Source organism: Micropterus salmoides, unplaced genomic scaffold (assembly GCF_014851395.1).
Source record: "Micropterus salmoides isolate LMB-PRFRI ecotype aquatic unplaced genomic scaffold, ASM1485139v1 Ms_hic_scaffold_21, whole genome shotgun sequence".
In the NCBI taxonomy this organism is placed as follows: Eukaryota; Metazoa; Chordata; class Actinopteri; order Centrarchiformes; family Centrarchidae; genus Micropterus; species Micropterus salmoides.
In genome coordinates, this window is record NW_024041262.1 from 10680375 (window position 1) to 10708184 (window position 27810).

General features: G+C 40.7%; 3 protein-coding genes across 5 annotated transcripts in view; 2 read left to right on the forward strand and 1 right to left on the reverse strand.

The window, feature by feature from the left end:
- The window catches only part of arsg (arylsulfatase G), a 13598-nt gene extending 6288 nt beyond the window's left edge, over positions 1 to 7310 (forward strand). For both annotated transcript variants that reach the window (XM_038736419.1, XM_038736420.1), the window contains 8 exons: positions 1354 to 1468; positions 1981 to 2127; positions 3765 to 3970; positions 4074 to 4154; positions 4289 to 4397; positions 5296 to 5416; positions 5534 to 5624; positions 6253 to 7310. In XM_038736419.1, the coding sequence (XP_038592347.1) occupies positions 1354 to 1468; positions 1981 to 2127; positions 3765 to 3970; positions 4074 to 4154; positions 4289 to 4397; positions 5296 to 5416; positions 5534 to 5624; positions 6253 to 6533 (1151 nt within the window). In that variant the 3' untranslated portion in view covers positions 6534 to 7310. The remainder of the gene's footprint in view (positions 1 to 1353; positions 1469 to 1980; positions 2128 to 3764; positions 3971 to 4073; positions 4155 to 4288; positions 4398 to 5295; positions 5417 to 5533; positions 5625 to 6252) is intronic.
- LOC119916424 (WD repeat domain phosphoinositide-interacting protein 1-like) lies at positions 6969 to 16227 on the reverse strand. Of its 2 annotated transcripts, none has more exons than XM_038736422.1 (12): positions 15805 to 16227; positions 14424 to 14506; positions 13734 to 13900; positions 13445 to 13541; positions 12697 to 12794; positions 12484 to 12576; positions 12334 to 12404; positions 11703 to 11810; positions 10518 to 10682; positions 10304 to 10411; positions 9520 to 9659; positions 6969 to 8465 (listed from the first exon to the last, which is right to left on the reverse strand). In XM_038736422.1, the coding sequence occupies exons 1-12, from the start codon at positions 15879 to 15881 to the stop codon at positions 8344 to 8346; spliced, it is 1329 nt and encodes a 442-aa protein (XP_038592350.1). In that variant the 5' UTR covers positions 15882 to 16227; the 3' UTR covers positions 6969 to 8343. The 2 variants fall into 2 exon arrangements, with proteins under 2 accessions (XP_038592350.1, XP_038592349.1); XM_038736421.1 differs by having other exon boundaries at positions 13734 to 13903.
- Positions 16228 to 17323: 1096 nt separating this feature from the next.
- On the forward strand, positions 17324 to 27490 carry LOC119916432 (cAMP-dependent protein kinase type I-alpha regulatory subunit). Its single transcript, XM_038736440.1, has 11 exons — positions 17324 to 17481; positions 19108 to 19323; positions 20330 to 20500; positions 20641 to 20732; positions 20846 to 20907; positions 21005 to 21051; positions 21173 to 21331; positions 21540 to 21600; positions 21781 to 21902; positions 24491 to 24572; positions 24859 to 27490. Exons 2-11 carry the CDS (start codon positions 19150 to 19152, stop codon positions 25029 to 25031), a joined length of 1143 nt encoding a protein of 380 aa, XP_038592368.1. The 5' UTR covers positions 17324 to 17481; positions 19108 to 19149; the 3' UTR covers positions 25032 to 27490.
- The last annotated feature ends 320 nt before the right edge of the window (positions 27491 to 27810 follow it).

Sequence of the window (27810 nt, forward strand, 5' to 3'; positions counted from 1 at the left end):
GTGTCAGACATTGTGGTCAGCAACACCAGGGCCCCGCAGGGGACGGTCCTCTCTCCCTTCCTCTTCACCATCTACACCACAGACTTCAACTACCACACAGTCCTGCCATCTTCAGAAGTTTTCTGATGACTCTGCTGTGGTTGGATGGATCAGCAAGGGTGACGAGGCTGAGTACAGAACTGTGGTGGTGGGGTAAAGACTAAGGAGCTGGTTGTGGATCTAAGGAGAGCCAAGGCACAAGTTACCCCTGTTTCCATCCAGGGGGTCAGTGTGGACATTGGGGAGGATTACAAATACCTGGGAGTGCACATGGACAATAAACTGGACTGGGCCAAGAACACTCAAGCCCTTTGCAGGAAGGGCCAAAGGCGTCTCTATTTTCTGAGGAGGCTGAGGTCCTTCAACATCTGCGGGACGATGCTGAGGATGTTTTATGACGTTATGGGGGTGAAGCTGGACTCTCTGTCGGTGGTGTCAGAGAGGAAGATGCTGTCCAAACTACATGTCATCTTGGACAATGTCTCCCACCCACTCCATGACGTGCTGCTCAAACACAGGAGCACTTTCAGTGGAAGACTAATTCTGATTCTGATTAAGTGGTCATGTCGTCTCTTGTGTTAGTATAAGAGCCAAAAAAATGGTTTAAACTAGTGCCAGTTAGATCACAGCACCATATAGGCACACATAGGTCTTTTATGATAAGATCATTTTGAACCAAAAGCAAACACCAAATTAAAAATGTTTTCACATTTGTGAAATGAGCCAGGCAGACCAAGCTGAAGGACATTTGGATCACGTATAAGCTGTACTCCAGTTTAATGTAGGACATTGATAAGTCACAATACGAAACTTAAATCTCTAGAAAAACAGCAGGACTGCTCATTCTACAGTCACTATAGTAGCCGTCGCTGTCTGGAGTGGATGTAGATATTTCACAATTTTAACATAAAAATATGCAGATTTTACTATTTCAACATGATATGTTGTGGTGCAAAATTGTTTTTGTTATTAAAATTGAGAATGAAAAAACCCTTTGAACATTTGGCTAGGGAAAAGCCCAAACTGTGGCTGTATCAAAAAAAATACTAAAATTTCTTAATTCTTACTTTAAATTACTTTGTCAAACAACTCTTTCAAAGCTCAAAAAGGACTTTCAAGCTCAATTTCTTACTTATAATAATAAATGTGTTATTAGTGTTATCATTAGACATTTTCTAGGTAACAATGTGTGTTTGTATATGATATATTAGTTTAATAATGCTGCTTTGTCTGCTGGGAAGATGTTCTTATGGCAACATTAAGTAATCAACAGTTGTATTAATATTTACACCATGTTTATTGTCTCTTGGTCAGGTTTTAACTACTACTTAGGTATTCCTTACAGTAATGACATGGGCTGTACTGATACACCTGGATATAATTTGCCACAGTGCCTTCCCTGTGACTCATCTGGACCTCAAGTCATCAGGTCTGTGTTCCTACTTAAACAAATATGATACTCAAATATCATAGTGAAAGTTGTTCTACTGACAAATGTTGTACAAAGCATCAGAGAAACTGCAGGCTATTCTTAAATATGAGATTGAGTGCATGACATCGTTTTTAGGGGATTGTACTGTATATTATACCTTTGTCCATCCTGGTATGGGCACTTTACTTTTTAAGAGAAACTAAAGGATGTTTGTGTTGTTTATTTCTTAACTTTATAAGATTGTAAAACGTAGAAGTTTGATATCTAAGTAAAACCAAGGACGTTGAGTGCACATGTCATATTTTTATGTATGGAGCCATAACCAGCTTTTGACTTACCAAACACAAACGGACTCAAATTTTGCAAGACCTAGAGCTATAAATAGCATCAATTGTTTCCTTTCTGACCAGGCCATACTAACCTCCCATAACCTCCCCAACCCTGTAACTACTTAAGAGCCTCATTCACACCAACCACTTATGTTATTATGCCCTATTCTCATGGTCTAGATTGACGAGGAGTGCACATGGAGGCTGTTATTCCAAGGTGGGCCTTCCTCTGGTTGAAAACAGCAGTATTGTGGAGCAGCCACTTGACCTGTGGAAACTAACAGAACAATACAAATCCGCTGCAACCAGGATTATACGCAAAGCAAGGTCCAATACACCTGCAAACATACAGTTATATCACTCTGTTGATATTTGTGTTATGGAACAAACTATTTATACAGCAAACTAGCACATTTGTCATCCTTTCTCATATTTGACAAATTAATTTTTCATTGTGCAATCCAGTTTGTCAAGTGTGTCAGTCTCTCTCTCTGCAGACAGTGTGGATGAGGGGGAAACCTGAGAATTCAAATGTGATATGCTCCGGAAGAGATGAAAGAGGAAATGAATTGTTTTTGTCAATAGGGGAATGAAACACTCACTCAAACACGGTGTGGTAAATAAAGTCCACTGCACTGTTGTCTTCCATGACAAGTCAGACATTTGTAGACTTTATTCTGGAGGCTATGATAATGCAAGTGAAAGTCAACGCCAGTGTCCCCTACTCTAAGATCATACTCCATGTCCTTATACAGCACTACAGTCAAGAGAGTCTGTTACTGTTTCTTTACATTATGATCTCTCAGTCAGTCCTCTCGGTTTATTTATTGCTTGGAGTCTTGTTTTGTTTTTGCCAGTGTGCATTATCAGTGGAGAGATCTGAGCAGTGATCCATCATGTGAGATTATCATCTGGGGACATACTTGTACAGACAGGAGAGGAGAGAAGTAAGCAGCAGGTGCTAATATTTGTAACCACCTGTAGGTCATTGCCTTTCAAAGACATGCATGTGCCCACAGGCTGGAAAATGAGGTCCACAAAGCAGAGCATTGCCAAAGTTTCACCGCCAGTATGTCTGTCCTCAATGTTTAGCATGTTCAGAATCAGAATCAGCTTCATCGCCAAGTAGGTTTACATATACAAGTCATTTGCTTTGGTATAGTCACCCATGTGCAAGTGTTTTTCATTGTTTTTGGACGATAGGGGAGTTCAAAGGGTTTTTATTATTGTTGATACCAAAAAGACCTGGAGCCTGGGAAAATGAAAATTGCATGTTTTAACCCTAGATCAGCTTATCTGGAATCTATCTTTGTTAGGCCTGGTTTTCTTTTTGTGGTGTTTATCTAGTTTGTAAAACAATGTAACAACTTGTCCAAACTAAATGAACTAAATGTTATTGATAGTAGTACAATACAGAAAGTGTGTGTTTGTCAGTGTTGGAAGGACAGGAGGAGGGCGGCAAACCCTGCTGTTTGCAGCTGTCTGTGAAAAGCATGCCTTCGGTTATCAGTCAGGTGCTGTCAAGACCTTAGTATGCAGGCTTTCAGTCAGTGAAGTCATTTTAAGTGACTAATGCTGTGTTCCAGATATGTCAGAGAGTTGGAAAGTCCACATTCCTACAAAGAAAGCTTTAAGTGCTTCTATGCACAATTATGCCCAATGACTTCCACACAGGATTGTTTCCAACTTTAACAAAACACTTCAAGTAGTTAAACCTAAACATTGATGTAATTATTTACATCCGTGTTTATGTTGCTATGACAAGTTAAAATGTCTGAAAGAAATCTGCTCTGTTGGGAAAATTATAGTGACGTGTGTTTGGAAACCAGTATGTGATTGTATGTTAATCAAAATCATGTCCTGTCTTTTTGCTTAACCGTAAATCCATTTGTGAGCAAGTATTGAACAGCACAGGTCAGCACAGGTTGTCTGACATGGTGTCACCTCATTAATTGTCTTTGCAGGGAGCAAGGACAGCCCTACCTCCTCTACATAGCACTGGCTCACATGCATGTTCCCCTAGCCCCTCCAGATGTTCCTGCCACCGCCCGTCGCCCAGATGACAGCAAAGTGTACACCGCCAGCCTGCGAGAGATGGATGACCTGGTGGGGGCGGTAAAGAGCGCTTCTGATGACACAGACAAAGACAATACTCTAATCTGGTTCACCGGTTAGTCAGCTGGGTGGATCACATCTGTCTTTTTATACTACTAGTATAACTGTTACCCTAGACAAGCCTTTCTCACAGCCTTATGTGTGCGTGTTGTGTCTAGGTGACAACGGTCCTTGGGAACAGAAGTGCCAGTACGCAGGAAGGGTAGGGCCTTTCATGGGAAAGTGGCAGACCAGCAGAGGTATGAAAAGTGCACATTCCATGCATGCTTTATGAAAGGGATTGATGTGTTCATTAAGTAGTGGCTGGAGCTACTGTACATTTTATTGCTATGAATCAACATTTTCGTGAAGTCATCTTTTGCCTGCGTGTTAGGTGGAGGCTCAGCAAAGCGGACCACCTGGGAGGGAGGTCACAGGGTGCCAACAGTAGCTTATTGGCCTGGGAGGATCCCTGCAAACACAACCAGCTCTGCCCTGGTCAGGTACTAGAATTTTACCAGTAAGCAGAGACTAGGCTGCTTCAAATTTCTTAAATACTTTGATTGATCCTGTGTTGACTTTATAGGCTCTGTGTGTAGGATTCAGTATTAACTAGTCAAACAATTAACTAATCAACAGAACCTGTCAGTATGTTAGGTGTCATGCCAAACAGATAGTCGGACTTTCCTGAAGAGCTCCATGATGCTTTTATTCTTTGTTTCCTGGCAATGAAAATGTTGCTCTCATGGTGTTGAAAGTGCACTTGTGAAAATATGGTCACTCGACTTCCAGACAGTTAATCCTGACTTTTTCTATAGCGCTACCATGAGGTTGGCATGTGGCGTTGAGTGAAATGTCTCAACAACTGTTGGGTGGATTTCCATGAAATTTGGTACAGCCATTGACGCCCCTCTCAGGATAAATTGTAATCACTTTGGTGATGCTCTGAGTTCTCATGTATTTCCATCAACATGTCAAAATTAAAATTTGTATAATAATTGGTTTATGACAAAATATCTGACAATTCCATCAGCTGTGTTTTGTATTTCATGCTAATAAGCAAGACTTAGCATGCTAAGATGGTGAACACGATAAACATTTTACCTGCTAAACGTCAGCATGCTAGCATTGTCATTGTGAGCATTTTGCGTGCAGACATTAGCATTTAGCTCAAAGCACAGATTCAGAGCCCTTAGTGTAGCTGTAGACAATGTTGACGTAGTCTTGGTTACATAGAAATAAATGCTACTGTGTAAGATTTTCTTCTCCTTTCATCTTTATCTTTCTCTTCTGGTTATCAATTTTATCAAGCTCCCACTTTAAAGTTTCTTCATAAACACCATTATCTTAGCAGAGCACAAACTGAACACATCATGTCTCCTCTTTTATGCCCTCTTGCAGTGGTATGGACATCTTCTCCACCCTTCTGTCCCTGGCAGGAGTAACTCCCCCCTCAGACAGACGTTATGATGGCAGTGATGCCACAAATGTCCTCCTCCATGGTGAACAGACTGGTCATGAGGTACTAAATGGTTTTTGTTGTCAGTCTTTCTTTGGTTTCTATCGATCATTTCTTTGTATTATCAGTTGTGCATTAGGGTCTTGTTGCAGACATTAGTTCTTCTCTTCTTTTTTGTAGTTTCTCTTCCACCCTAACAGTGGTGCTGCAGGGAAGTTTGGTGACCTGCAGACAGTTCGAACAGGGAAACACAAAGCTTTCTACATGACAGGTACAGGTCATATGTCAGCAAAATGACAAATCTTGCTTATCTAACAGTGATGACGTGTTTATTAAGACATGTCTGCAATGCTGCTTGTTATGCCCTGCCACCATGGTGGATGATATGCACGGCTTTATGTCAACATGGCAGTACCAGTCTATGCCTGTCTGTCTGTGCCAATGTATTTTATGAGCTATATAACTTAAAAGGCATTGTGATATCAGCTTAAATCTCACAGTGAAGCATCACACTGCATACATTTAAATATCTAAGTTTTTTTTTTTTTTTATAGTACTATAACTCTTAGTGCTTTAGGATATTCAGTTCATGTTACTACTCAATCAGAAAATGACACATTCCAAACTTTAATAATAGCTGTAGCTGTTGGTACTATAAATTTGCCTGTTTTCACGCAAATCCATATTTGTTTAACCCTTTTTTTGCTGGCTCTGTCATTTGGTACACTAGGCAACTCACAAAAAGGAACTACATATAACAATATAATCTATGCTGTAATGTTACATGTTTTGAGTTCATGTAATTGTGTCAAGAAAAATAGTTTATCCATTTAATGTGGGCAAGGCAAAATTGTGAAAAAAGGCTAATAAGAAATACTCATGTCTTCTTTCCTTTGCAGGTGCAGCTGAGGCATGTGGCGGTGCAACAGGAAGGCAGCAGCTCCATGATCCGCCGCTGATATTTGATCTGGAGCATGACGAGGCTGAGGAAAAACCCCTGGAAGTCGAGGCACCTGAATACCAGGCGGTAGCAGAGAGGATTGCCCGCATGAGGGAGGAGTTATTATGGGACATTGCCACCGACAAGTCTGTGGCCACGGCAGACTACAGCACAGACGACTCAGCAGCGCCCTGCTGTGACCCAAGACAGGCTGTTTGCCGCTGCCACCCGCTGGGCTGAGGGTGGGATATCACACACTAACACTCACACAACAGGCTGAAAGAGAAGCAAACAGATGTGGAGACAAATATCTCTGGATGTGCTCAGCTGTTTGTTTGTAGAATGTGTTGTTTGGGAGGTTCAATGTGCAGATGGAGATGTGCAAACAAGCAGGCATGCAGGCAGCTGAACTTTGGCCAGCTGGTATTATGAGGTTTATAGTTTGGGGAAAATTTTATCTATCAGACATGGTACAATTTAGGAATCAATTTGTTGCAGTGTAACTCAGCATTTTGAAAGTTTGTTAAATAACTAAAGTTTCAGAGAACAAACTGCTAAAATATGCACAACTTAGCTTTATTGTTTTGTTGTGTATTTGATGAGATTTAATAGAGGATTTAAACATGAGAGATGTAAATTATGTTTTGTTTTTTTAATCAAAACTCCAAGCAGAGGTTGAATCACTTCTCAGCTTTAATGAATCTCTGGTGTAAATGTCCAGTATTGAACAGCTCAATGCAGCATAGGGGTGTCCTAACAGTGCCACCTTTTGGCAAATCAAATGGTATTACCATGTTACTTATTACAACAGTACTATATATAAATGTTATATATACATTATACACACAGTAAAAATCCTCAATATATATTTACGCACGGGAAGCCTATGCGTTGATGTGTAATACTTCAAACATTTTGCAAAAGAATATTTAATACATCAAAGTAAAAATGACTATGACTTACATGTTAACATACTGTCTTCAGCATCATGGAGTAAATAAAATGGTCTTCAGGATATCACTGAAATTCAAGGACCTGTAACTGTGTCACGTACAACTCACCATTAAGTATTTCACATTTAGCTGTTGACTGCTCCTCCCACAGAGCTTCCAGATATATTATCAGGTTACATTTGAGACTGCGCCGGTTTTTAGTCTCATCTACTGCTACCCTAATTAGTATGACAGCTGCATCTGCAAGTCATGTAATACTTTACTGCGTGTATCGTAGTTTAAATAGTGTACACTTACAACATCTTTTCCTTTCATGAGTGAACTACTGCTCTCCTTTCCTGAGGTGTGACAAGTTTAATGCCCATAATGCCCATTCCTGAGGCCCGACTAACAGAAATGCCCCTATTATAGATTTTCAGAAGTCTTGTAAGTGACAGAAAACATGATCTTAAGAGATTTTGCTTATTTCATCATATTATTGTCTGGTTTCACTTGGCTGTAGACGCAGCTAAAATTAACTTTTACATGACATCTTGGCATCTCTCTATAGAGGGTATTTTGTGAATCTGGCCACTGGTTACTCTACAATGGCTGCAGGCCAAGCCCGCCTGTTTTCTCTACTACCTTGGTATATTCAGTCTGCTCATTAATAGTCTGCTGGACCAACCGCATGCTCATCTGGTCACTTCCATGATAATATTGTGCAACAATAACTTCACTGTGTTGTCATTATTAAAAAAGAAGATGAACACTGTTTGTTAATGGCATAATATGGGAGTTAACAGTGGGAATCTTAGACGGTCTTTGAATATGTCTAAGAAAAGAGTTTAAAATGTGTTTTTTAATGATGAGTGGACAATCCACTCTTTTTTAGTGTTTTTTTTATTCTTTACAAAAGTGAGTGGCAGGACGCAGGATATAGAAACACCAGGACGTAACGTTCTGGCAAGAATTGACCCTAGTCCAGCAGGGGTACGTGTGGAAGGGTGGGGGTGCCACAATGTCTCAACACAGGAATATTTTTGTCCACCTTCCCTGCTTGAAACAAGTGAGTCTGATTGTTATGCAGGGATCGGATGTTTCGTGGGGTGGGGGAGTCAGTTACTCTGGTTGCCGACTGGAGGAAACTCATTCTCGTCATCCAGACAGACGGGGCCCTCAGCGAACTCGTGCTCCGGGATGACCTCGCCCTTCTGGGCTCCACCATCCTCAGAGTAACCTGTGAAGAGAAGGGACGAGGAAAAAACGCTGTTGAATCCTCATCTGCCTCCACTGGGAACCATCTATTGTCAACCGCTTATTCTGCGTACAGGGTCGCAGGGGGCTGGAGCCAATCACAGCTGACATCGGGCAGGTTGCATCGCAGAGCCACACATAGACAACCACTCACACCTAAGGACAATTTCGGAGACACCAATTAACCTAGCCTCCATGTTTTTGGAGGAGGAACCTGGAGAGAACCCACGCGGACACCATGCAAACACACAGAAATGCCGGGGTTTGAACCCACGACCTTCTTGCGGTGAGGTGACAGCGCTCACCACTGCACCACCACGCTGCCACAACTGGGAACCCCTGTGTTTAATTTTTCTTGCATATGTTGCATATATGCAAGAAAAATTCTGTTCTAAGAGCTTAGATGTTGGCTCAAGACTAGATTCACAAAACTGACTTTATTATGTGCTTTAGGTTCTTCAAAGTTTATAAGATCATCTTTAATAAAGTGTTTTTGTTACTACTGGTTTACCTAGAAAGAAGACATTTTTAAATATTGCTTTCTACTTGATACGCCACACCTGTGAGGTGGATGGATTACCTCGGCAAAGGAGAAGTGCTCACTAACACAGATTTTGACAGATTTGTAAAGAAATAGGCGAGAGAAATAGGCCTTTTGTGTACATAGAGAAAGTCTTAGATCTTTGGGTTTAGCTTATGATGAATGGGGGCAAAAACAAAAGCCTTGCGCTTATAACTTTGTTTAGTGTAGTAGAAGTACTGCATTGATGCTTATTTACCAACAGATATGAGAATCGAGACATTCTGAGATAAAACTAGGAAAATACTTAAAATAACTTTAACAACTTTTGTTTAGGGTTTTAGTTTTAAGTATTTCTAATATTATTTGCATAAGTGTTTTAACTTTAGAGGTCTCAGGAGATGCACAATAAGAGCTAGAATAATGTAGTTGGGTTTTAGAAGTTACTCTTAGGTAACCAGGTAAGAAGGCCAGTGTTGAATCCTGGAAAGGTTTTCATCAGTTTATGATACTGTACCCATGAGAGTGGTGGAGGAAGGCGGGGTTGAAGAGAGAGCCACAGTGGCAGCATATGATTGGCTGGCTGGCTGGGGAGAGACATCCTCTTGTTTCTCCTCTTCCTTGTCTTCCACCTGCTCCTCACTGAAGTCGAACAGCCTGCACGAACAGAGCAGACAAAGACAGCACCGTAACGCCCAACTCGTGATAAAACAAGCATAAAACAGTGTGACATTTTAAAGCTTCGGTCTGCAAGATTTTGATGTAAAAATACACCGTCGTCACAACGTAATTTTCAATGACAAAACAGATTACCATTGAGAAAAGAGTCCAATCTGTAATTAAGATGGATTTGCCTTATTTGTTAAAATGAAATCTTTGTGTCGCATATTGTCAATTAATTGAACATTTAATAAATTATTCAAAATTAACATTAAATTTCCATAAAAAGGTGAATGACCCCTCAGTGAAACTGTGTAACATTGTATTGACATTTAGTCGTCAAATTTCTGCATAATAAGGGACCATTTCTTTGACAAGTAGGTAAACACCTCTGTGCTGTGTACAGTTTACTTGTCATGTTAAACATATCCGACAGTTCAGGTACCTTTCAGTTGCATTTGTTACAGCTTAATGCTGTAGCCCAATGATTTTGTTGTAGTGCCAAAAGTACTTCAAAATCCCTAAATCTCTCCCCAGCTCAATATAAATATTTTTAAACTCAAAGTTAATTTGGGGGCAACTAACAAAATTATTGTACCTTTTTGACACAGCATTTTGTTAAGACACTAAGACACACACACCTGTGCTTCTGGACCAGGACGCACTCGCCTCCATCCTGTGGATCCACATTATAAATGTAGAGAAACCCGTCTGAAGACGCCACCAGCAGGCGAGGGAGCTTCTGAATTCTGACAAAAGAAAAACACACACATACACTAGATGTCAATGACCTTATACATAAATACACCTCTTAAAAAAACATCCCTGCCTTGTCTCTGTCTCGCTCTGCCTTACGTAGCCAGGGCGCAGATGTTCTTCAGGCCGAACATGTTGAGTCGTACGGTGGCGAAGGCTCTGTCCTGGTGCATCATGTCGGACACCTGGGTGGGCAAGTAGGTGCTGGCTGCTGTGAACATTTTGCCCACATATGCTGACCATGTAGGAGACACCTCCTCTTGACTGGAAGGAAACAGCATGGTACAAACAACATCGATAAATTTCTGGAGACTGAATTTCACGTAGTAAGCCACTTAGTTGAATTTCCACTGAATTGCTTTACATCATACTGTAAATACAGCAGAGGGTGCTGAAAGACAAAATGACAACAGGGAAATCACTTCTAATAAGAGAAATTGTAAGTTGGACAAAAGCATCTGCCAAATTAATATAATGTGATATGATGTTCGGAAGCAGGGCCACGCCTCAACCAGACCTCCAATCACCTGTCAAGGCTACATATATCCGCTCTGCTCAGCCTGCCCCGCTTGTTTCAAATTGCTTGACCCACCCTCCCTTGCCCTTCCCTTCATCCATTCATCCCTACACACATCCACTCATCCTCCATTCCCTCCATCCTCTCTTTCTTTATCCCTTCATCCCCCATCCATTCATTCCTCATCCCATCATCCTATCATCCCCCATCCCTGCTCCCCTCATCTCTTCAATCCTTCATCTTATCATCCCTTCATCCCCCTATCCCTGCTCCACTCAGACTTTCATTCCCTCATCCCATTATCCCTTCCTATTTATTCAGGTGCACAGCTCTCTCATGTCTCATCTAGGTACCGTCTGGGTACTTGAAATAAGCTCGGGTGAAAACACTTCCGAGATGAGTCTGATCTGCCCGGTCTTCTGTACACCCTCTCAGACCAGCCTATCAGACGGCATCCTTCTTCCACCATCACCCTTCCCCTCTATATGCATTAATCCATCCTCCATAATCCATGCATTCCACATTTGCATGTACCTCTAAATCACACACTGTTGTGGCGTGGTCCTTGCTAGTGAAGTAATGTTAATCCTCAAAAGGAAAGCATAAAAAAAAGTTTCTTTTGACAGAAAATAACTACAGCTACAGGTGAGACATACATACAATCACTCATCACTAACATGGTTTACTGTGTCAATTTAATCATTAATGGGTTCAGTCAGTAGAAACAAACTGTGTGTGTGTGTGTGTGTGTGTGCGTGCGTGTTTACCTGGGGCTGTGCTGCTCCAGTTTAAAGATATGGACTGTCTCAGTGTTGCTGGAAGCACACAGGAACTGGGCATCTGCACTGAAGGACAATGAGCTGATGCTAACATATCTGAAACCCGCAGATAGAAAAGGACAAAACAGTCAAGATTAAGTGTACTTTTTTATTGAAAACAAAAAATATAAGCATCTCAAACTCCAACACTAAATTAATGCTTTAGAAACAATTTGACCAAAATGTAGACTTTTGTCCACGATTCTAAATTAAACCTGAACGCTGCTAAAACGTTGTGTGTAAAAACAGCCTCTCCATTGCGTCTGTCTAATGTTTCCACTATTCAGCTACTCACATTGCTGTTTTAATCACTGATACTCTGTTAGTGACACTGGAGGCCACACAGTGCATCCACAACTAACTGCCATCTGTGACTGAGCAACAGGAGTGCAGTGTCTTACTCACCTACAACACTAACAGTTGAGTAACAGGAGGATCATTTGAACTGCTAACCTTTTGGTCACGAGCCCTTTGTTTAATCTCTGGCGTACAACCACCATGATTCATCTTGTCCACTGTCTGTCCACAGCTTGCTTGCTAATGGTTTCTGATTGAACTACATGAAGATATAACTAATGACCTTTTCATCCCTCGGCGGAATTCAAACAGTCTCTGTCCTTCAGGAATGCTGAACACCCTGATGACGGTGCCCTGTAGAGGAGAAAGGAGTCAAACAGAGGCTGGTTTGTGATAAAAGAGAAGGAGAGATAAAAAGGAATCAAGTCCTCACCTTCTCTGAAGCGCTGGCCAGTTTGGTGCCAGAGGCATTGAAGGTGAGGGCTGCCAGGGGACTGTCATGGGCTTGGATCAGCGTCAGAGTGCTCTAAAGGGGCAAACAAGTGCTTACTAATGACACTGAGCTGCTTGTTCCCATGGGACCTGAGACATGACAACAGGTGCAAGTTTTCCTTTGCTGCTATGTTAGAGTTTAATGCGGCCTCACCAGGTTGTTTGCATCGTAGACAGTGATCTCTCCGATGGTGGCGCTGCCAGGGTACGCCAGGTAGGAGTTACTGTGGTTGACAGAGAGAGCGCAAAGACCTACAAGGGATTACAGAATAGATTTAGCTCATTTAGTTTCCTGTATTCTTTTTCTCCTTTTCTTGTCTTTTTTCTTTAAGACACCTAGTGGATCAGTCTTGCCAGTTGCTTAACACTAGAGCTACATATACACTATCTGTCCGGGTCTATTATTTGCCTAGTATCGATCTGCTGGACCAATGCAAACTCCAAAATCAAACAAACAATGCATGTTTTGCTCTGTGTTCAACACAGTGACATTTTCTCACTGTGTCAGACTACATTAGTACTGTGCACCTTGGCAAGTAGCTTTAAAGCAGCACTTTGTACAGAAATACGACATTCTTCATCTTTAAAATGGAAAGCTGAGTTCATAAGAAATAAAACACACACTTTTCAATTCTGAACTACAGCCTTTCTTGGTCTGGTACGACCAGTAGCTTTGCTGACTTTATGACTCCACTCTGTTTGTGTTACTACTAGACTATGTGTAATAGCACATACCTGTAAATGTCACTTGCGGCCATAGTGGCCTCTATTTAGCAAGTTACATAGTATTGCTGAAAGTGACATAATTTATAATTCTGCTCATGAGTCTATAGGAATTAATGTACACTGTGTTTATATGGTCTATATATACTGTAGGTGTCCCAATAACAGCTTGAGTTTACCTGAGAGGTTGGTCGGTGTGTTGAGCAGAGTCTTGAGTAGTTTCATGTCTTTGATATTGTGGATGTAGATCGACTCCTCCAGGCACACCACCAGCCGCTGAGGTAACAGTAACACAATAAGTGACAGTGAGATTACCATAACTCACTCTCTCTCTCTCTCTCTCTCTCTCTCTCTCTCTTTATGTATATACACACACACAAACACACACATATATATATATTTGCACAAACCAGAAGCACCAACTTCGACCTATTACAGGTTATGGAAATATCTAATTCCTGGTCTTACCTGTCTGTTGAGCCTGACGGAGAGAATGTTGTTGGAGTAGCTGTAGTTACAAATCTCTGTTCCTTTCTTGAAGTGGTAGACGTTCATTCGCCGTGGCATGGACAGACTGACCACCACCACCAGACTGCTGGAGAAAAGTCGCTCCACTATATACACATCTGGACACTCTACTGGGGAAACGGACAGAAAGACCTTGGATGCATGCTTTCACTCAGAAAAGCATCGGAGGCTTCAACATAAGCTCATACAGTATATTCATAAAGGCAAATACAGCATCATCTTCTGTTGTCAATTCCAACACAATCTCCTGCACTTACTGCTATCAGAGAAACTGTCAGACATAGAGAACTTTATTGAGCTTGAACTTCCTCAAACTGACTCAAAACTTTCTCTTTCGTTGTTGCTGTTGAGGATCAGAAAATTGGGTGTTCCTGTGTTTACCCGCAGCAGAGCAACATGTGCAGCATCTCTGAACTGTTGTACGACCACAGCTCACAAAATCCTGTGTAGACTCCTATCACATTGTACTTATGTCACCTTAGGGAGGGGATGCTGGTGTGTCACAGTGTACTTAGTGTATGCATGTGGACAAACAATGAATGAATTATAAGACAAACATAAATCATGTGTCATGGGACATTACATACTTGAACTCTTTAAGACAACTGTAAAGTGTGCCGTCCCTCTTACCTCCCTCGTGGATGCAGTCTAGTTTGTCCACAGCAGTGACTGAGAAGAGCCGGTAGCCAGTCTTGGTGCCCACTGACAGAGAGCTACAATAACAGCATAAACACAAAACATTTTACCAGCCACATCCGCCATTGTTACAAGGTTAAAGATTCTTTAATAAAACTATAATTACATTTTCAATAACAGTGATCCAAAAAAATTATCCCGAAACAATTCCACATGCAATCCAGTCACATAGATAAAACACGCACACACCATTACAACATAGTTTTTGTCATTTTAATTCACATAGTACTATTGTTGCAGTAAAATAATCCCAGAAACCTTTTTTGTTTGCTTATTATTACTACAGATTAGTGAATGGATTTGGTTAAAAGCAATCGCTTGCTATTGAAAAGCATAGGATTATCCATGCACAGACACATGTACAATCTGTAGGATAGTGCTGCGCAAAACGGGGTGAAATCTATGTAATGGATGCTACAGTAAATGGCTCTATGATTTTTAGTTTCCATCAAGTAAAATTTCCAGGAAATGCTTGGTAGCCATATACATGACATGATATCTTCCAGACTATCATATCTTGTTTAGACAACACAGCCATAACGCAGCTTACATTCACATCTGTTAACTGCCCCCCAAAGAAGCTTACTTTATCATGGCTGAAGTTGAAACAAACAGGATGACAAAGAGATAAGAAGGCCCAGTTGACTGTTTGGCCACCTGGTTAGTTTTACAATCAAGAGATGCAGGGAGATATTTGTGTAAGGGGGGCAATACCTGTAACTGAAAAGTCAGTGAGTTCTGCTGGAGTTGTCTGCTAGTTTAGCCTTTAATAATCTCAAAGCATGTTACACTGGACACCTACAGCACAGGTGTGAGTGGTTAGAATTATTGGGGTGTCAAATAATGACACAGGAAGGTCCTGCTTGTAAAGCTGATTTCAATAATACCACGTTTACTCGTAATGGTAAATGTTTAGTATTAAAATAGAATAATGTATGGTGTCACAAATCAAGGACGAGGTAAGCAGGAAACTTGAATGAGACACTACACAATAGGCCCGTTTTCAATCAGATGTATTAAGGTGTGTCTTGTTACTCAACAGCCAGAAGTTTGGTTATTAGTTTAATGTGCAACAGGCCTTGGAGATTAACACAGTGGCCTACTTCACTTTCAGCTGGTAGAGACTAATCTAGAAGTTTTAATGAGGCACACAGACGCTTACAGAACGCACAAAACTGCTTGGTTGTTGCAGCTATAACGAAGTGACATTAAATAAACCAGAGTATATGTAAATGCGACTGAAAACAATTATGCAACAGTCAGGTGCATCAAGGAGATTGAGTTCATGCTGGGCCCCAGTCCGCGGGTCGCTTACGTGGTGTCCTGGTTAAACGAGGCACAGATGAAGCCTCGGTGCACCGCGGGGCCGTCCGGTACGTCCTGGGACTCCATCCGAGCAGCCAAATTCCCTCTTCTCTCGCCGGCCGAGGTCGGAGGCCTTGGGCTCGGGTCGATCCCAACCGGAACCCGCTTCCCCTCCTCCGCTCCCCGACTCCAAGCGCCACGCTCACACTCTTCAGGGAGAGGAATATCCGGGCGGGCTCAGATGGCACACAGTACTCACCGCGTGAACTATACAACCTGAACAGGAGAAAAGATCGACTATAATACCTCCTTACTGAGCCCTTTCACTTCGCCCAGTCGACACTGTTGTTACCATGTTATTAACTTCCAATATTCACACAGCAAAACAAAAACAGCTGATGGGTGGATGCGTCACTCAGAGGTGCATCACGATTGGCTGGCGGAAACATGTCAAACCTTCCTCTTCGGCGTTTCTATTAGTCGAGTTGTTAAAATCCTCTTATTGATTTGACGACATAGTTGTCAATCAAATAAGAACCGCCTATTTTGGTGAAAAAACGTTTAATTGGCCAATTGCACTTTCTGTCTTGTCACGAGGAATTGTTTTGATGATTTCATTGGATAAAAGACGGATCATGCATGCTACACGTCCGTGCAGCAGAGATGTTGAACTGCTAAACACTGCTATTGTTTATTTTACATTTGCATATGAGAATATTATGTTAGCTTACGTTTCGTAAATGTGTTATAGTTATTTATTTTGTACGTTTAGATCTACGCAGGTTGCATTGTTAAACCTAAATGCAGATGTTGATCCCCCTCCCCCTAACATGTAATATATTTATTTTGCTAAAAACAATAAATAGGCTTGGGACAACTTGTATGTGTCCAGTTATGTTATATTTATTCATACGTTATAACGTTATATATAATATAAATCTCACAAGAGCCATATTTTTATTTTTCTCGATTATAAGCCTAGTTTAAGTAGGATACATTTTGCTGATAACCCCTCTATACTTGTAAGTAGGCTAAGTAACATTCTGAGTGCAGGAGTTATACTTGTAGTTTAGTATTTTTACATTGTGATATGAGTGCTTTTATGCGAACTTACATTATTAATATAAGTTAATGTTTACTGTTTTGTTCTGCACATTATATTGTGATCACTTTGACACATTATTTAAATGTCCGGCTGCCTGCTGAGAAAAGAGAGACCTCTGCACCATTCCTTAATGTTCCTATGAGAATTGATTTGTCTGGGGAGCCCACTCCTGACTTATCTGTCCCCCAATGTCTCCGAAAATACCCTCATGTTGGAAATCGACTGCTTGCACGCTGCGGTGTTTGCGCATCTCTAATTAAAGACACAGAGAGATTTACTGTTATCATGCAAATTTTTAATCAGATAGCAATCGATTTTTTTCATTTCTAAACTATTTCCTTGACGTCACGGTTTCCGTGCGGTCTCCTTTAAGGTTGCCAGGGGTTACGGGCTCACATGTCAGAACGAGGAGAATTGACGTCACTGACGGCTGTTGATTGGTTCTCAGCCGTATCCGGTGGGGCAGCGGTCCAGGGCTCGGGAAAAAATCGAAGCGAGGAGGATCTGGTAACGGTGCGCTTTGAGAAATATCATCCATCCCGAGTCGCTATCGAAGGGCTCGGCAGGAATTCACAGTTTCTTGTGAGTATTTGCGTTTTTTCAGTCCATGGATCATGTGACCTCTGGATAGGTGATATTTGTTTCCTCCGTCTCTCGTTTGTTTATGATAGAACTCAAGATGGCGTCATTGGAGGAGAGCTTTGCCTTTGCACGGAGCTAGCGTTAGCCAGCTAGGCATCACACTAGATACATTCTCTAACAAAACCTAGGCCAAGGATATTCGAGCCAAATTATAACACGTTTTTTATTCATTTGTATTTGTGTATACAGATTATTATAGTTTAGGGCAGGGAGTGTGTCATCATTAATTGTGCTTGCTGTTAGCTACTTGGCTGCAGCCGTCAGCCTCCTCATGAAGCCTTCCTGACCTAGACGGTGATAACGTTACAGACAGGGCATTTGCTTCACAGTGTCTCTAACAGGCGGTAGCATTTACTTAGTTTGCAGACCAATAGATGCGTTATTATCATGTATCCTCTAGCATACTCCGCTGTCACTTGTTCAGCAAGGTCATTTGTGAATCGCAGTGTTTTCTGTAATTCAATTGACAGCCCGTTTCTTAGTAGACAGCAGAGGTGGTGCTGCAGCTCAGTAACTGAATTAGTGAATTAGCACGTTAATTGTACTTTCACTAGCACAGATATTTCAATCCAAGTAAGACTTACTAGTAATGTAAGGTAGAAGATCCCTGTTGTTGGGTCTTGTCTGTAGCATTTGCTCTTAATTTATACCACCTGGTCTGAAAACAGTATCATTTATCACTATCACTTAGTTATTCCTGTGGTAGGTTTAGATTAAAACAAGCCTGCCATGTTTCCATCATGAGTGTAGCAGGGTGCATAAAGGCTGTGCCAATATCATCTTTGATAACATGGCTAGTAATCTCCCCTGCGCCTTGTCAGATTAGAAATGATTCGAATCCTATTATACTGATGCACATGCATGATACACTTGCAAGGACAGGATGGATCGGTCTGCTTGCTCCACTTGTTTACTCAAGTACTTATGTAAAAAGCACATTTTGGTTTCAGCAGGGCTTTAGAGGCCTTCCTGTTTTAGACTACAAGGTTAGATCAAGCACAGAGTTATCCGAAGAAGCTTCTATCACAGAGGCTGATCACATGATCTGGCTATTTTTCTCCACAGCAGTATTGTGACTTGAAATTTTGAAACCCCAAGTAAGTGCATTTGCTTTTATGGTTTGGTCTGTCACACAGTGGATTGATTCTCTGGCCTTCATTTCAGGTTTAGTCTAAAATTAGGCTGTGTGTAATGTATGATACTCTCTCTCTCTCTCTCTATGATAGAGGGCTTTATTCAGGCTGGTAAAAAAGTTAAATTGTTTTGAGTAAATAAACCCAGGACAGACAGTGTGCCTTCCCCAGTTTGTTGTCTGTAGTCAGATATGTGTGATCACATCATATGACCAGTTTTCACCCATAACACTTAGAAGCTCCACAGTGCCCCCCCCCCCCCATGCCTTCTCACTCTGGTTCTATTTTTCTCACATTTTCTGTCTGTCCATTTCTCATCACTGCACACACAGGCACCCTGTGTTGCTCTCTGGTGATCCAGTGGATCCATGTTGTACAGTGATGACCTGAAAACATGTCCACTTTTTCACCGGTTACTCTCCACTTTCTCCAGCACAAAGGTTAGAGGTCACAGAGCAGGGTTGCGGTTGCGGTCATGGCTTCTGGAAGTACGAGCAGCGAAGAGGAGCGGAGCCTGAGGGAGTGTGAGCAGTATGTGCAGAAACATAACATTCAACAGCTGCTGAAGGACTGCATTGTCCAGCTGTGCACCTCCAGGCCAGACAGGCCCATGGCCTTCCTCAGGGAGTACTTCGAGAGGCTGGAAAAGGTTGGTGTGTGTGTGTGCTTTTTGGTTGCCCTTATTGTTCAGTGGCAAATCATTATACAGTGAAAGCTGAGCATTGTATATATTATATTACACCAGGCTGTTATTGTCTCATAAGCCAGCTAATATTTGCCATAACAAGCTGTATTTATTTACACTTGGTCAGACTAAATTTCCTTTTTATTTCTCGGGCAAAAAAAACATCTATCTCAGTTGTTTCTGTGTTTTGCTTTGTTCACTCTGCAACTGTGCATAGTGGACAAAGCAGTACACATTCTACACATTATACACATGCTTTTAGCCAAGAATTTGGACTTCGCAAGTGTATATGTATAGATGGGATTAGGCTTTCCGGGAGCCATGTTTAAAACTGGATGCTACATTTACTATAACTATCAGTTAAAAAAGAAACGGTTACGCAAAGTTAGTAAAACTTCATTCAAATTCATTAAATTAAATTAAAACATACAACTGCACATACAATAGCCTGAAATTCCACAGTAACCCATGAATGAATTTTTTTTCTGAAACTGCTGCTTGCATGCTATCTAGACCCAGAAAGATGCATTCATAGGTAGCTTCCTTTTTTTGATTGGACTTTCAATCTGGTCTTTTATAGTTTATCATCCTCTTATTTATCAGATTTCTTTTTCAGATGCTCAAAGTAACCTTTAAATCATCTTCCAATTCAGTCCAATCCAACTTTATTTCTAAAGCACATTTAAAAACAACCGGGTTGACCAAAGTGCTGTACATTGACGTGAGTCAAGAAATAGACAAAATACAACACCAACAAAACAGCAACATACAGCTCATCCCGGATTAAAAGCCAAGGAGTAAAAATTAGTTTTAAGTCGCAAAAAAATGTGTGTCTGTATATCTTGTGAAGTACTTTGCCTAGCATGTTATTGCACAAAAAGTCTTTTAAAAATAACCTATGAACTGCAGCAACTATAAACCATGTTGGCTGACAGTCTGCTGACTCCACCCTCTCTTCCCTCCCTTCCAGGAGGAGGCCAAACAGATTCAGAACCAGCAAAAGGCCAGCAGTTCCCGTTCAGACTCACGTGATGAGGAGGTGTCTCCCCCCATGAATCCTGTGGTAAAGGGTCGCCGGCGGAGAGGAGCCTTCAGCGCAGAGGTCTACACAGAGGAGGATGCAGCCTCATACGTCAGAAAGGTAGACAAGCCTAAAAGAGTGTTGCAACACTTAACATCTACATCAACAACCTGATACTATCAACATTATGCAAAGTTTACTTTGTTTGAAACTCTTCAGTGAGTGAAAACATCTTAACACGTAACGTGTTGTTTTCTAAGGTCATTCCAAAAGACTACAAGACGATGGCAGCCTTGGCCAAAGCTATTGAAAAGAATGTGCTCTTCTCACACCTGGACGACAATGAGAGGAGGTACCTATCTTTAAAGAGTGTTTTTTTCTTTTTTTAAACATCGATATAAATAAAGTTTTGATCATTGTGTAAGTGTTTTGGGCGAATCAACTCACAAATCTGTTCCTTCCCAGTGACATATTTGATGCAATGTTTCCAGTCACCTACATCGCAGGGGAAACAGTCATTCTGCAGGGTAGGCTTAAGTCTTTTGAGTGTTTAGCCGAACAAGCATTTATCTAAATCATAGCATGTCTTTGTGTGATGCTAATAGTGTTGTTGGATGCACCCAGGTGACGAAGGTGACAATTTCTATGTTATTGACCAAGGGGAGATGGATGTGAGTATCTGATCCTCGTCAGAGAGTTTTGGAAATCAGTGTTAATATACATAAAAATACAATTTAGTGGGTGTTTTGATCACAATTTAACACTTTGGCTTCTGCTCTACTAATCTGACAGGTGTATGTGAACAATGAATGGGTGACTAGCATCGGGGAAGGAGGCAGCTTTGGAGAGCTGGCCCTGATATACGGCACCCCAAGGGCAGCTACAGTTAGAGCCAAGACCAATGTGAAGCTGTGGGGCATTGACAGAGACAGCTACAGGAGAATACTTATGGTGAGGACTATAGTAGTACTATAGTAATGTTTAACTGTAATGCAGAGAACTTGTAATAAATATTTGTCTTTAATGTAATGCCTAGATGCAGCATCTCTCTTATTGAACTTCTAAGACTGCAACGAGTCCCTCAGTGTCTTTAGTTTCATTTTAACGCAGTTACACAATTGATAGTATTATTAATTATTCTAAATGTTTTTCTCTTTAGGGAAGCACTTTGAGAAAGAGGAAGATGTACGAGGAATTCCTCAGGAAAGTGTCCATTTTAGGTGGGTTCATTAAAAAAAAAAAAATCCACATAAAATAGAAGAGGAGAAGCACGTTACTTGTGTTTGGTGCTGAGAAATAACCTGAAAGAGCATATAAAAATATCTCACCTAAAAACAAAAGAGTTTTTTTTAGGGTGACTTGTCATTTCAGCTGAATCCTCTCTTCTGCCCCCCCCCCAGAGTCTCTTGACAAATGGGAGCGTCTTACAGTCGCTGATGCCTTGGAGCCCGTCCAGTTTGAGGATGGACAGAAGATTGTAGTGCAGGGAGAGCCTGGGGATGAATTCTTCATCATCTTAGAGGTACACACCAACTTTCTCTCACAGACACGCACAAAATACCAGATTCACCTTTAAATTCTCAACCATCCTGGTCAATGTTTTCCAAGTTAGATTAAAATCAACGGCAGCTGGACTAGTTTGAAACACTGTGAGAAGTCCTACACTGTGTCAGAAACACTTTGAGATGTCCTAAGTTACTTGTTTCAGTTTTTTCATGTTGCTGGTTATTATATATATACATAATTATTTAATCAGTTTAGGTGTTGGATCCACTTGTGACTTAATGTTGTTACATACATAGGTTTGGAGAAATGTGTCAAAAATAGACATGTTAATAAATTATATTTATCAATTAACAAAATACAAAGGGATTGAACAGAAGAAAAATCTAAGTCAAATCAGTATTTGGTGTGACCAACCTTTGTCTTCAAAACCGCATCAATTCTTCTAGCTATGTATGATTAAACAATTGTACCAAACAGGTGCTGTTGATCACCAGTTCAATATTTAGGTTGAAACACAATCATTAACTGAAACAGAAACCGTTTTGTAGGAGGAATACAGCTGGGTGAGAAACAGCCAAACTCAGCCAACAAGGTGAGATTGAAGAACACAATTTACTAGGGCTGGGCAATAAAACAATAATGATAATTATCGCAGTATAATTTTCCTCAATATAATAAATGTTCAATATATCGTCAATAAATATTTGGTTTAATTCATTTAAATCACGGACAAATTAGCCTTTAATTTAATATATTAATATTTGATGAAAAAGATTTTATCATAATAGTTTTGAATGTTCTACCTCAGATTTGTTAAGTGATCCACTGTTTGGCATCAAGTGTTTGTCACATTCTGACTATAAAGAAAAGTTTAACCACACAATGAACCATCTGGTTTCTTCAATTTTCACTAAGGAGCAAGAATCAGCCTTTAAACTTTAAAGAAATAATGATTTGACATATATCGTGATAATTATCGATATCGAATGATATGAAATGTTTTTATCATGATAACAAAATTTTGGCCATATCTCCCAGCCCTACAATTTACTGTCAAAAGTCATACACCATGGCAAGACTGAGCACAGCAACAAGACACAAGGCAGACAGGGGTTTCCAGATAGAGCGTCCAAGCTCTTTTGAAGAAGCACAAAGAAACGGGCAACGTAGTGGACCGTAGACTCAGTGGTTGGCCAAGGAGACTTACTGCAGCGGATAGTGGTACAACGGATTACAAAACTCAAGTGTAGCAGTGTAGTCTGTCTGTATTCGCTACTCTGTAATCTCACTCAGTGTCTCGCCCACGGCATTATCTGATAGGTTACGCATCATGAGTAAGAGCCTATCAACACTTGTGAGACAGTAGCTGCAGCGGAGCTGCAGATATTACTGAAACGGGAATAAACATCACAATCTATGATCTGTTTCTATGTTGACAAGCATCCCAGTGTCCCTGTTACAACACTGAATATGCAAATAGAAATGGGGTCCGTGCGGTCAACTACAAGCCGTTGCACCACTAGCAGCAGATAAGACACGTCTTGCCCTTCTCAGTCGGAAGATGTCCAGCAGTGCCATCAGCTCAGAGCTGCAGAAAACAGGACTGGTACACCTATCTACTGTCTGGAGAAGTCGGGTTAGCCAAAAAGCCACCTCCGACATGAAAACAAGGCCAAGCGACTCAACTATGCACAGAAACACAGGATCTGGGGTGCAGAAAAATCCCAGCCAGGAGTCAAAATTTGAAGATATTTGGCTACACCAAAGGGCTGGAGAGCGGTACAAGAATGAGTGTCTGCAGGCAACAGTGAAGCATGGAGGAGGTTCATTGCAAGTTTGAGGCTGCATTTCTGCAAACAGAGTTAGTGATTTAGTCAGAAATAATGGTCTCCTCAATGCTGAGAAGTACAGGCAGATACTTATTCGTCATGCAGTACCATCAGGGAGGCATCTGATTGGCCCCAAATGTATTCTGCAGCATGACAACAACACCAAACATTCAGCAAAAGTCATTAAGAACTATCTTCAGTGTGAAGAAGAACAAGGAGACCTGAAAGTGATGGTATAGCCCCCACAGAGCCCTGATCTCAACAACATCAAGTCTGTCTGGGATTACGTGAAGAGAGAGAAGAAACTGAGGCCTCTTACATCCACAGAAGATGTTTGGGCCAACGTACCTGCAGAGTAAAAAACTTGAGTGGCCATAAAAAATATTGATTTGATTTTCTTCTGTGCATTCACTTTGCATTTTTGTTAATTGATAAATATAATGTAGTAACATGTCTATTTTTGAAAGCATTCTTACTCTACAGCATTTTTTCCACACCTGCCTAAAAACTTTGCACAGTACTGTATCTTCTTTTGTGGCTCTTTTAAACTATTTCAACCAATTTGTTAACCAGACTTACACGCCCTCTTGTGGCGATGTGAAAATCTTGTCTCACTCCTAAACTAGATTTCCTGAGCTGAAATGATTAGTCAATTGATTGATTAGTCGATCAACAGAAAATCAAAATGTAACTATTTTGACAATCAAAATAGTAAAATGCAACAATATGACAGGTGTGTGTGTGTGTGTGTGTGTGTGTGTGTGTGTGTTTTCAGGGTTCTGCAGCCGTGTTGCAGCGTCGCTCAGAGAACGAGGAGTTTGTGGAAGTGGGGAGGTTAGGACCATCTGACTATTTTGGTAAGAACTAAATTATTGTCACAGCAATCTTTTATGTAATTTATTTAATTCATATAATTTTTTGGTACTGTTGTAAGTTAAAAAAAATGGAAATAATGCAGTAGTGGCACTCATGACATTCTAAGAATATATTATAACTATGACAGAGTCATACACTGTGTATATGTTTCTTGTTCTAGACAAAAAAACGTTGGGTTTGTCAAAGACGTTCTTTTTTTAATGAATTGCACTTTTGTTTTTTGAGGATTTTAAACTGTGTGTATGTTTTTGTGTGTGTGTTCTCCAGGTGAGATCGCTCTGCTGATGAACCGTCCCCGCGCCGCCACCGTGGTCGCCCGTGGCCCCCTGAAATGCGTCAAGCTGGACCGGCCCCGCTTCGAGCGCGTCCTGGGTCCCTGTTCAGACATTCTCAAACGTAACATCCAACAGTACAACAGCTTCGTCTCGCTGTCTGTCTGAAGGGGTGCGTCTCTCCCTGCCCTCCCTCCCTCTCCTTCCGCCCTTTTCCCTCTTTAATTTTTTATTTTTTTTTTCCTTTTAGACCCAGGGTCCACAATGCAATTTGCTTTTTGTCACTTTCTTCTTCTTTTCTGTTTGCTTTCCTCCCTTTCTTTTGTTTTCTTTTGTTTTACACACAGAGATAATTTTGTTGTAACCACCCGTCACGCAGACGTGACTTTCAGCCATTCACCAGCGCTTGTACCAGCTGCTGTACGCTACCTTGTAGGCACAGTTACATCACATGTTACCTATGTTATATATGTATTAGCTGGTTACACTTTCTTTTTTTAGACTTAAACACCAAGCTGGATTGTTGTGAGATCTGAAAGACATTAGGGTCTCCGACTGACGAGACAGGACAATCAACCTTTACTTGGCGCTTTTGGTGAATTTGTTACGGATTTATGTTGTAGATTGAAGTGAAGAGAGGACTGCTTCTTCCCCGTTAAAGAGCTTCCTTTTTGACATCAGTTAGCCTGATTATATAGACAGCGTAGAGCAGAACCTAGAATACTGTAGAAGGCAGAAAGAATATGATTGCATCAAACTTTGTCAGACATTTTTAGGTTTCAGCTATATGATGGTTGTACTTACTTATTGTTTTTGGTTACCTTTGATTGGTATGATGAAACACTGATGAGTCTGTTTTGCTGAGTTCTAGACAGCTTGCACAACGTACGTTTTTTTTTAAATTTTAATGTGCAGCTACCAGGCTAGTGCCAAATGTCTAACTGTCACAACGCAAAGATGCATAGCCTTGGAAATGCCATGCGTGTTCTGTTCCCTGACTATTTGGAGCTCCAAACAGGAAGTAGTTATAACCCTTATTGTCCTCGTAATCGGTAGAACGACCATACAATAACTGCCTTGACTACTCTGAGGAAGAAATAAAAAAACAAAAAAAGAAAGAAAAAAAAAAAACAAGAGTATTACGTGTATTTCAGTATTCAATTTTTTTAGTATATACCAAATAACTTGGTCACTCTTCTGCTATGGTTTGTAATCAAAATGTTATCATAGTATAGTTAAAATGATCATAGTTATATTATTATCATTGACTAAATGATAAACTTATGGTTTGGAGTGATGGTGATCTTAAAAAAAACAAACAAACAAAACGTTTAACTGTCTTTTGTAAACACTTATTTTTCCATAAATTCTATTTTAGGTGTCCAGTGCCACAAAGTAAATAAATGCTTCTTCTTGTCAACTGACAAAACAGTATGTAATTGTATTGTGTAAAACGTCTTGGGATAAAACTTTTTAAAAATAGATCAAATGGCTAATTAAAGGTTTATTGAAGTGAAGTCTTGGAAAAAAAACAAGATGGTTTATGGATTTCAGGACATCGGAAGTATTTATGTATCAAAGCATCGCAGGTGAGCTGACAGGCAATGTGAGCAGATATTTATTTAAAACTAGTGTCATTGCTTATTGCCTGTTGAAAAGGTGGCTATATTTTCATCAGAGTAGCTTGTGATCTGTTCTCTATGCTTATTTGGCATGATGTTTTGGGCATCCAGTGATCCGGTATGAATGGAAGCGTGTATTAAAAAGCGCGGCCTGCGGCTGCGTGCAGAAGCGGGATCTTATTATTATTATTTGGTTTGTTACGCCCAAGCTTAACTGCTTCATGACTATTTAGATGGCATAAAATGTTTAGTCTGTCTTTTATTTTGTTTTTATTTTTTAAAGATCTTTACCAAATCATACAATGTTGACTTCTGGATTATAGGCTTAACTCTTCATTCCTGCCTCACTTGTCTGTTACCAGAAATGACATAGAACCAGTCACATGTCCGTTTAAATTCTATCTCATTCAGAGCACTTGCTTGGAATCAAGGCGAATGTTTGTATGTCCCAAAAGATTTGACTTTAGTGCCGATTGCAGGGTAGTCAGGTTAGTGAGAAGAGTTTTTGTCAATGGACATGAGTGTATTTTTCTTTACTGTTTAATTGATCATCTTCATCTGGTCCCCCCTAACCCTGAGGTCATCCTCGTGGATTTGGTTACATGTGGATTTGTGTCCATTGACAGCACATCCTGTTTGTTCTGATTCACAGGAAATGACTCCGTTAGGGGCGAAGGTTTGACTCGCCTTCGTCAAAAATATTGTTTTCATGTAAATAGCGGCATCATCGGTTTTAGTCCAAAATGTTTTTAAACCACACTGCAATCGTCCCGGTTTGCCTTAGCTTACCTAACCTGGGCTTACAGTAGTAGTCAGTCACTCCTGCTAGCCCGACCTTCAGTGAGTTTGTTAGGCCTGCAGTGCAGAGAACTGCAGGCGATCAGAGGACCATTCTTTTTCTATTCTACCCTGTATTCAGTTTGACCTCCTGTATGTGCAAAGATGTTTATCCTTTTGGTATAGATTGTTCCAGATGGCAGTTTAAGCAATAAAAAGTAAAAATGATTCAGCTTTGTCTCCGGTTTTGTCCTTTCTTTTTTTTTAAGACTTACTGTACTGAAACTGGGCATTTACTCTAACTAACTAGTTTACATGATGTGGAATGTATTTTGAAGACATTGTCACTAATATGTAAAGAGGGTGTAAAGTGGCTGTGATCTGTCCACCAGGGGGAGACATGTTCCCTCATGATAATTGGTATTTAGTCCTGCACCAAAACATATATTAATAGTCCTGTTTTATTTTAAACTGTAAATGTTTACTTTTGCTTATTCCTCCTCTCATTATTTTTAAACATGCTCTGTTTGGTTAATAATACATGATAT

What these genes read in the sequence shown, in the direction of transcription:
- LOC119916424 (XM_038736421.1), bottom strand. Translation starts at nt 15,881, where the DNA reads ATGGAGTCCCAGGACGTACCGGACGGCCCCGCGGTGCACCGAGGCTTC. An exon ending in GTCCTGGTCCAGAAGCACAG is followed by an intron (nt 9,660 to 10,303) that starts GTGTGTGTGTCT and finishes CTGTTCGTGCAG; the next exon opens with GCTGTTCGACTTCAGTGAGG. An exon ending in TTCCTCCACCACTCTCATGG is followed by an intron (nt 8,466 to 9,519) that starts GTACAGTATCAT and finishes TTCTCTTCACAG; the next exon opens with GTTACTCTGAGGATGGTGGA.
- LOC119916432 (XM_038736440.1), top strand. Translation starts at nt 19,150, where the DNA reads ATGGCTTCTGGAAGTACGAGCAGCGAAGAGGAGCGGAGCCTGAGGGAG. An exon ending in ACTTCGAGAGGCTGGAAAAG is followed by an intron (nt 19,324 to 20,329) that starts GTTGGTGTGTGT and finishes CCTCCCTTCCAG; the next exon opens with GAGGAGGCCAAACAGATTCA. An exon ending in TTGACCAAGGGGAGATGGAT is followed by an intron (nt 21,052 to 21,172) that starts GTGAGTATCTGA and finishes CTAATCTGACAG; the next exon opens with GTGTATGTGAACAATGAATG.